General features: G+C 43.7%; 1 protein-coding gene across 3 annotated transcripts in view; it reads right to left on the reverse strand.

Annotated features, from left to right (window-relative positions):
- MYH15 (myosin heavy chain 15) overlaps positions 1–4,271 on the reverse strand; it is a 50,106-nt gene extending 45,835 nt beyond the window's left edge. The window contains exons 1-2 of one of the 3 annotated variants that reach the window (XM_072884635.1): positions 4,009–4,271; positions 893–1,038 (exon numbers count right to left, since the gene is read on the reverse strand). In XM_072884635.1, the coding sequence (XP_072740736.1) occupies positions 893–983 (91 nt within the window). In that variant the 5' untranslated portion in view covers positions 984–1,038; positions 4,009–4,271. The remainder of the gene's footprint in view (positions 1–892; positions 1,039–4,008) is intronic. The other 2 variants (XM_072884643.1, XM_072884653.1) reach the window with 2 other exon arrangements.
- Between the last annotated feature and the right edge of the window lie 5,957 nt (positions 4,272–10,228).

A 10,228-nucleotide genomic window follows, 5' to 3' on the forward strand; every position in this document is an offset into this window, starting at 1 on the left:
CCTTCCAGCACAAGGTGTCAAAATATTTCACAAATGCTGGCTAAGCCTCAGCCATCATGGGAAATCCATAATCATTATCACCAGTGCGCAGATGGAGGAACTGAGATCCAAGCCCAAATTAAGGCGTTTGCTAAAAAGTCACACAGAAAATTGTGATCTGAGCGGGGAATTCAGCCCACATTATTTGCCTGCCAGCCAGCAGATTTAACCTTATTCCTGCACATTCTTCTGAGGTTTGTCTTGAAAAACAGCAATATTAATAACTTACATTGAGTTATGTATGTGGCTTTTTAGAGTTTGGAGTAGCTGCACTAGACTTTAGGTCTTTAGTTACAGCAACTGTTCTGAATAACAAAATGCTGTGGTTATTGGTGTATTTATACTTACTACTACACCTCAGGGCTCGTATAAATCCATTTCATGAAAAATAAATTATGAGAAACTAAAAGCTAACATCAGATTGTCATACAGCCTGCAAATCAAACAGATGTACAGGTACAACATAATGAGACATCTAGTCAGGCCGCAGGATCTCTCTCATTACAGGAACATCAACGTGTGGCGTTTTTCTTTCGAACGGACAAAGAAGTGATCCCCCCTTTAGCAGAGCAGTACAAATATGCCTTGCTTCTAACTCTGGTAGTTACTTTCTTACCATAAATTGATAGATTATTTCTACTTAGTACTGCCTGGGGGGGTTTAATAGCTTTGCAGAATAAAGAAACCAGAACTTGGTTGAACCAGCTACCTCAAACAGCAGCAGCAGCACAGCAGTGACAGGACAACAGAGGCTTTGCATCCTGCTTTGCCCTGCATTCCCACAGCTACACTTGGATGTAACCCTCATGCCTCTGAGCCGGCCACTGGCAGCATGCAGGGTACCGCAACTCACCGTCGAAGGCGACCGTCTGTGCCATCATCAGCTCCTTCTCGCTCTTTCGGAGGAAGGGAGCAGCCTCCCCGAATTCCGTCATGTCCATCATCTTGGCAAGGGTTCAAGGTGGCACAGCTCAAAGAGGAAAAAGAAAGGGACCTGGTCTACCAAAGAAAGGGGGGAAAAAACCTCTATTTCCTGGACAATCTGAGGCAATACAAAACACTCAGCACAATGTGGCAGGTGGCTGATCAAAGTGATGAATAATTTGAAACACAAATACCTAACACAGATTTGGGGCTATACTGCACCCTTAGTTAAACCCTTCCCTGGTTCAGCTTATTTAAAGCCAGACAGATCCTGTGTGGTTCAAAACCTTGACATGGGTCACACTTACCTCCACAGGAGAATTTAATCTCTTCTTTGTGGCACGAATGGTGCTTAAGAGCAGGAGATAAAACAGACCACTTGAAGCTGTGATTTTAAAAACCACTTAGTGGAGGCCTGTTCTGGCCCCTTCCAAATTCTCCCGGAGCAGGCGCACGCTCTCCAGCACATCTCCCTAGGGCCGTGCCACTCAGCCACTTCAAGCATCGTCTCAGGCAGGCATTTTCTGGGAATCATGGAGCAAGACTTCACTGCTGCAAACTGAGAAGTGCTGCAAGGGTGTGTGCGTTACAACCTTGGTGTGGCTCCAGAGACATATGCCCACGCTCGTGCTGGAGAAAGCCAGCGCTGGAGCTGGAAACAACTCTGCTACCTGCAGCACACTCCTCTGATCACACGAATTAGCATGTTAGAAAAACTAGGACTAACACGGCTCATGGAGGTCCTGTGCTGGTGCAGCTTCCCAAGTTGCTGGTACCTCCGAATTCACCAGCTTGGGTATCCCCTGCAGCAAGGCATGGCAGAGGGCAAGTGTATCTGCAGTATTGGTGCAAGGGCTTCATAGATTTTTAGATTGATCTGAGTTTATTAGTCCAGCTTAATACCTACACCTGTTTTCTCAAATGACAAGGCCACGGTGTTTAGGAGCCTTTTATCTTGAAAGAGAGGGCAAGGGACATGGGTGTAAGCGAAACCGATTTGCTGGGTTTGTACTGCCAAGCAATTAATTTGTTACGTACTCTCTAAAGCAATCGTACAGATATGTTTTTATTTATATAATTTTTTATACATACACACATATAAACACTTACATGCACGCACACGCATATATGTAAATAAACACTTACATGCACACACACGCATGTATGTAAAATACTCAGGGTGCTGTCCAGAGAATGTCTAAAAGAAGTTCCGGTGCTAAAAGGTGTACACACACATATGCACACAATTTAAGAATTTCAAATTTTTTTTTTTCCTTTAAAGTCGAAACACCCTTTGATTACTATTTGAAGCTGTACAAGTGACCCTCAGATATTACCTCTTCCCTTATTTTATTTACTGTGCAATATCCAGAGCAGCTGGACAAATTTTCAACAGCCCTATCAAGACAGATACTGTAGTCTTTCAAAATTTAATTCAATTTCTCTCTAACAAAATCCTGGTAGGGATAAAAACTCTTCATCAAATAAGGCAGATTTTTTTCAACACATTCCTCCTGGGGAATGCAAAGCCCTAAGATGGCAGAGCTGCCAAACATTTTACATTGAGCCCTCTCCCGCTGCTGCAGTACAAGCTTGAGACCTTCTGTCTTGTTGCTGTAGAGCAAAAACTTTCTTCCTCAGAACTAGCCTTAACTTTTTTTTCCTTTTTAAAGATTAAGGGCCTACGTAAGCACAACTATCACCAATTATTTTAAATTCATCTGAGCTGACTAAAATTCGCAACTGGAGGCACAACTCAAAACTAGCATGGCAAAGTCTCTCTCGCATGGGCAGTGTGTTTTAGCTCCAGTGGAGCAATGAAATTACATCATTTCATATATTTAAACGGAACAGCGTTAGAGCATGTAAGTGTCCTTTCACATTAAACACACAAATGCCAGAGGAGCCACTCCAGGGTTAATCTCTAGGACTCAGGATGGATTCTCACAAGTCCTAATATACACCAAAGTACTCTAAACCACTTCTGTGCAACCTAGCTCCATTTGCAGACCCCTTAGGAACAGTCACTCAGCTATCACCTCCTTATCTCTTTTTTTTTTTTTTTCCATATATATTCAGGGACAAACATTATGGCAGACATGTTATGGTGTAAAGAAGCACTATGGCAGCTGGGAGAGAATCCCTTTTTCTTCAGCAGTCTCATGTGCTTGGAGTTACGACAGAGGTCAGAGCCCAGGCAGCGCACACCTTGTAGGCGCAGAGAACTCAAGTGAGGCAAATCCATTGCCAGATATGAGAATCTGGAAATATTGTTTGGTTTATGGTCATAGGATTATTTTTAAAAGGCAGTATAGTCGGGAAAGACAAGGCAGAGCTAAAGACGTTCACTTTCCTTTCAGTCTGTTCTAGCTAACAACAAAAAGAGCCAGCCCTTGTATATGAACTTCGGAAGATCCTTGAAAACACCTACACCCTGTAGAAAGCCAATATTGTTCCACAAAGTTAAGTGGCATGCCCAGGACCACCAACGATTTGGTGGTGCGTTCAGACTTGGAAAGACCTCGTCTTTCTTTGCTGGGGCTGTTGGAAGAGCTACTGTAGTGTTAATGGCTCGTCCGCAATAGCAACGACAGCAGGCATCGCCTCTCTTTGAAAAGGAACCCAGTAATTCTCCAAGGGTTGTAACTCAGGTTGGATTAAAGAACTCCTTGGACCAACAAGCTGCTTAAAATTGCAAACTGCATAAGCCATCACCTCTTGCAGATGATAGAGAAGACAGAAAATATGACTTGCAGGGACTGGCTAATCAGTCCACCTAGATGCGTAATTACAAGGGACCTGACACTTTCCTAAGCGGTTATTCTAGCTGGCTAAATGAATGCGCTGATGTTAGAGAAAAAACATGTATTTGCCATCCTAGCATTCAAGCAGCATCCTAGGATGACTAACATAGTACTATATGTTTAGTGATATTACTACTAAAGCCTTAAGCCACATGAAAACCTTAGTCACATCAAAACCATGGTACAGAGTTAGAGCACAGCTGGCTACCCGCATTTAGAAGTGAGAGAGGTTGGTACTCACCCTGCAGAGCACACAGAAAGTATCACGACTCTGCCTGGTCCAGGCTTTATATGCCCCTATTTCAAGGTCACTGGTGATAACTGTTTAAAGGCATCAGCAGTTTTCCTCCATGCCTATATTTGTCCGCCGGATCCCGGGTGAGGAGACAATGCCCGAGGAGGGGACACGTGTGGCTGCGCCCTGGCGAAGAGGAGGGGGGCAGGAATGTCAGTGGGGAGCGGCGCGCTTCTCGCCGGCCGCCCCTCGCCACACCATTCTTGCTCCATGACTTCATGGAAGAAGCTTTTCCTGCCTCTGTGTTTTGACAGGGGCAAGTATTGCTTTTCCAAGTGCCTCAGGACTTAATTACCATGGGCTTGGGGGGTGGGGTGGAAATTAAGACTATTCAGATGTAACTCCCCTATAAAATAAAAATCAAAGCTTCTTGCACAAGGTACAAGTGATTTGAGAGGGAATTTGGTTCTGTGCCTTCAAGCAACAAAGCTAGGATGTGAGTTCTCACATCACAGTCAAGCACCTTAAATTCCTTTCTTGGGCCCCAGAGGATAAAATCCAAGCCTACAGGCTCAGGTTTTGGATACACAGGTATTCCCTAATTTATGAGCAAAGCAAGACAGTGAAGAAATTTAAGAATATATTGATTCTACCTGGAAAGTGAATCACAGATCATGAACAAAGTAGGCATCCATTTTAGTGAGTGCTTTGCTTCAGGAAACTCATTTATGAGACTGAGTTTAGGCAATGTCTGGCCTTCTTATGGTAAACTAATTTTTCCTGTAAAACAAGTGCCATAAGTAACTTAGGTCTCATTTCACTTCAACCCATAAATAGCAAAACAACTGACACATCGAGACTGATTTGTTTTTACCAGTGTGGGTAGATATATAGGTTTCCTTTGGTTCTAGCATAAACTGAATATAAAAGCACAAAGGAAAATAAATGTTGTGGATAATGCCTGTTGGCCAAAAAGGAAGACAATATATTAGGGCTTTAGAAAACTCAATTCCAAGGAAACAAGGGGGAGGAGGGAGGGAGCTTATCCACAGCTTCATCGAATTCTTAGATACCCGCAGGAGCAAGTGGTTTGGTTTGTGACCAGGCAAGAAGAAAAACGTTTGCATACCGAGTCTGCTATTTTTAAAGCTGTTGTCCTGATGACTGGACAGTGACAGGTTGCACAGACAAAGTAGGTTTTTAAGAAATGGAGGGATTTATGGAAGCGATAGACTCAAAGACGGGAGATTGATGTAGCAGCTCTGAGGATCCAAGTGCTTTAGTGACCTGGTATTTTTAGCATTTGGGGAATGCAACCAAGAGACAGAGAATCACTACTGCTTTGCTAGAGACATGCCCACCTCCAGACAGGCTTAAGTTGAGGAGAGGGCCCTTTGCTAAAGCTAGGGGTGAGGCTTTCGGTCCTGGTCTGGATACATCTGTGAAAGGAACCTGCGCTTGAGCTGAAAACGAGTGGCATGTGTCACTCTCCAGCGCTCCGCTGGCTGCCCTGCTCTTCTCGCTAGTTTCCTTAAACCAGAATCGCTTCCCACCTCTCCCAGCCTGCTGCTTTAGAGGTGCTTGGTGCCCCGCAGCATGGATGTACGCTGACGTCGGATCTAACTCATCACCTTTTTGCTTTATATCTGGCGAAAAAGAAAATAGAGCTAGTGATCGCAGCTGCTTAGGTGAACAGTGAGTGATTGTGTAAAGCTCAGGCAGAGGCTCCTGATCACATAATTTGAAACAAGGTAAACTGCATGCATCACCCAGATTTATGGATGCTGTTAATCTGCTGTGAAGACTGAGAATATGATTATTTCATGCCATGAGGGTATAACGCACTGATACTCTCTCCCTCCTGCTCCCTTCTCACATTGCCAGTAGCTTTGCTTCTAAACACAATATTCCCATTACCACCTACTTTGCTTAGAAGGCATCTTTTTACAAATACTCTGTTATCACTTACATCTTTTTCTGTTCTGCAAATATTCAGCTTTCATCAGTCCTGCACGAACACTACAATCTCGCTCCCACGCCTCCCTTTTCTTTTTTGGGGCTGCAAACAACTGTTTCCATAGCAGATGCCAATGCAATTTCAATGCTTGTGTCACTTAGAAAGGGGCACAGCCAGCACTGGTTCAAACATGATCAATTTATTTTCCTTGCTAGCCTGATGTGAATTGGTATTGCACATGTTATTCCTGCCTTTCTGGAGTTTATTTGCTTTGTCTTAATATGAACCAGGATTTGCAGCACATTTCCCCTAGATTAAATTTGTAACAGTGACAACCAAAGACATTTGTCTCTCGCAGGGGCTACTTTTAGAAAGGTTAATGCTGGTCACTGTTTCTAGGGAAACAAGGGACTTTGATAAGAAGCCCTTGTGACGAATCTATTTTTAATAACATTACACATTGGAAAGGAATGCAATAACGTTTATCAGCTCTAGACACAGATAGTGTCAATATTGTGGTCTTATATAGAAGAGTTGGCATCTGGGATCTGTAAAAGCCCAGTTACAAACCCCCTCTATTTTCTTAGAAAAAAAGATCGACCAGCCAGCTGTGTTTTGACAAAAACTGGCCTTTAGACTACTCTTAATAAAATGTGCACTGTAATAACCTGGCACTCCTGAAAAGCAAGATCAATGAGATAGAAGGACACTAGTTCAAGGTATAGATGCTTGGAGAAAGCATCTTCTGAGTCAGGATCCTCTGGACTGCTCCATAAGCAAGCAGAAAGACTATCCCTCTGCAAGATAGATCTAAGTGACCGTATCTAAAGAGACTGAGAAACTATTATTTACCTCAGGGTTTTTTTGGTCACTGGTCCCTGCTGCTGTTGCAGTCTCCATTTAAAGGACAAATGGGAAAGAGCCAAAATGATCTAGTCAGATGCTCTTTGAAAGAAAAAGGTCGTGCATGCAGGAATAGTTTCAGCAGAAGAAAAATGTGAACATCGTACCCAGCAGCAAATCCAGGCCCATTCTGTACAAGTGGATGTATTTTCTCTTGTGAAGAATTATGGTTTAATTCTTCAAGCCGTTGATGCCCCAAGGAGAAATTGGAGGGGGAGAGAAGCTTAGCTTTAAACACGGTTGCACTCTGCTACCTCTCTAAAGGATGAGAAAATTGGCACTGAACAGTACATTTAAAGTGTGTTTACGACGGCTAGATTCACATTATTAGAACTAGAGATTTTCAGGTTTCTGTAAGCCTTTGTGCTCCCCCTGCTGCAGTGCACACGCTGGCAGTGGACACAAGTGTCTGCAACCTGAAGAGGTATCGGGAGCTTCTGTTCACGCGCCTTTCGGAATCATCATTTTAAATAGTTTCCTCCAATTAATTCTTTGCTGATAGCTACTGTGTGGTGTGGTAGTATAAAGGAAATTTAAATTTCTCTATGGAAAGCATCTGCTTTCATGCAAACATGCCTAGGGAAATAATTTCTAAGACCAAAAATGTTTTAAGTGCCTTTTAAGCCACTGAAATCCATGATCTATTGCCATCAGTATGCAGACCGCTGAAACAGAATACCGCTTCCCACTTTGAACAGCTTGAAATCACCAGTGACTGTGGAGAATTAACACATGAAACCATGAGAGAGAGTAGCCGATCTTATTAGCTTGGTAGCACACAGCAGCGTCCATCCCTCGGCCACGCTGCCAGCAGGCCCCTGCCTCTCATCCCATGCCAAGCACCGAGCTCTGGGCTGCATCGGCACGCTCCCTTCCTAACCCAGGCTAGGATAATAAACATTTCAGAGCTGTCATTGCTGCCTCTCCCCTGCTGACATCCGATCATTACGGTATCTTAAGAACGTTTAAATAGGTCAGGGTTTTAATGGGAGAGCTCGGCTTCTGGGAGCGAGACTGACAGCGCTTTGAGAGCAGATTAACAGTGCTGATAAATCAATCTCAAACTGACTCACAGCCCTAAGAAAAATAGGAAGGTGAAAACATTAAAAAGTGAGCCTAACTAAATAAATGGTCTCAGCTCTTCAGCTCTGAGATGTACTGGGGAAGGGAAAGAAGGTTTTTGTCATGTGATTTCTCACTCTTCTCTCTCCAAAAGCTGACGTTCCCCCATCCCATCTGTGAAAAGTTTTCAGTCTCCAATAATCTTGAGCATCCCACCCTGCCCGTGAGGTCAGAGAGTATGTAATGTCATGTTTCCAGAATTGCTGTGCATCCTTTTCTCAACTTTCACATATCCTAATTCCCATTAGCGAGATTTGGGGTTTTTTTCCCCCACCTTAAACTGCTCTGCATTATCCATAACCACTAGGGGAAGGCAGGGAGCTAAAAGCCCTAATAACACATGTAAGTGGTTCACGTTAATCTTTTCAGTATTCATTAACTAAGCATTTATTTGCACAGCACGTCATTAGAATTACTGTAGCCCATTCACCAATTCTATTATGCCGTTCTGAAGCTAGTAGTCAGAAGAATTTTAACCTTGATCAATGCAGGAAAAAAAAAAGTCCATAAACGTCTCTCTAGGATTTGTATTATGCAGTCTGGCTTCAAAGATAGGGTACTCATTACCCCTACTTCAGCCTGTGACTGTGATGCACTCTCTCTGCTCAAGCAGCCTGAAAACCACATTTCCATTTCAATAGGCAGCACTGCCCTAAAATACTCCTAGGCCTTCAGACACAACATATTCTGGCTCCGGGTGCCAAGCTCCTGCAAGACAACTTGCCTTTCTTTGCTTTTTTTACATTTCAGCTTCAAGGATTCAGAGCCTGCCTTTCAGGTATGGCCAGAGGTGGATACAGCCCTTGCCGAGGGCCTGGTTTTGCTGCTGTGGATGTTTATTTTTCTGGGGAAGTGAGGGGGAAAAAGGAAAGTATTCATGCCTTTTTAGACACAGCAATTTTTCAGGCTTTTGCTTCTGTAACTCTGAGTTGTAACTCAACTTTCTGTCAAGGATTGTTTGCTATCTTGTGTTTACCTTATGCCAACCACAAACTATGCTAAAAATGCAGCAACAATTTAATTGGTAAAATAATTGCCACATGGGGATACTTCACTAACATTGTAAGTGCCAACAGAATAAACCCGATGTGATTGGCAGGACACTAAATAACAAGAAAGCATTGCAGGAAGCAGACTGTATGATTTTTTCAGCATTTACATTCTGTAAGCAAAGACAAGACACTGTTTCTTTCCAAGCACAGCTATGCTGGGCTGGTCACCTCCACTAGGAAACTCAGTCAGCAAAGCTCCTGGAAAAAATAAGCCCAGTTTTTAAAAATAATAATTTAAAAAAACCTGTTTCCAGTGGTATTACTTTCTGCCATGAGCCCAAAAAAGCATAAGCCTGTGCTTCTCACATGGTCTAATGACTTGATGCTTGTTGTCAGTTGAATTTAAACACCTCCAAAAATGGACATGACATCTTTCTCTCCAGCAGCAACATTCTGGAGCAACTGGTTGGTGTGTGCATGTAAGTATATATATAAACACACATATATATTTATATGTCTGTGTGTATATCTAAACATATATACATACATATATATATATTTTTATATGTGAAAACAAGTTTATTTTCTAACCTCTGCCTTCCCAGCTATGATGCTCCATGCTTACAGCTTAACACTAGGTGAAGTGAACTTTTTCCCCTGGAGATCTGCTGGACTGATCCTGTGAATTGGTGCTGTACCGCAGCCAAACCATGGTGGACTCCACCACCGCTGCGCTCCCCCCTTTCACAACACCAGGCTCCTGCTACCCAGGCTCAGCACCAGCGAGACACAGAGGCTGACGCGAGAGCTGAAATCCTGCCACCAGCAAAACCTCTGCAGCAGTTCAGGCTCAGCCTCTTTTCTGCACAGGGCATTTTTATTTTGCTGAATGAGCACATTACGTCTAACCCCAGATTAGTTTCTGAAAATGCGTGGCAGGGCGCTATCAGAAAGTGGTGAGCTGCAGCACGCCGGGCTGCTGCAGACTCCCACTGCTTCAGCACTGTTTGGGAAGGGCAACTGCTTCAGCGCTGTTTGGGAAGGGCAGAGGCGGGAGCGCTGAGATGCCAAGAGTTACAGTAGAGAGGGGTGGGTGGGTCACAGTGAGAAAAGGCCATGCTGGACCACCCAGAGAAACCCAAGGAGCCCTTTGGGGAGAAGCTGTGTTTTGCATCTAGACCAAAACCCACCGAGACACCATCGCTGGGCATTGCTTTTGTGGAGGAAGACTGCCTTTGCCACGACAGTGAGC

Source organism: Ciconia boyciana, chromosome 1 (genome assembly GCF_034638445.1).
Source record: "Ciconia boyciana chromosome 1, ASM3463844v1, whole genome shotgun sequence".
Classification (NCBI taxonomy): domain Eukaryota; kingdom Metazoa; phylum Chordata; class Aves; order Ciconiiformes; family Ciconiidae; genus Ciconia; species Ciconia boyciana.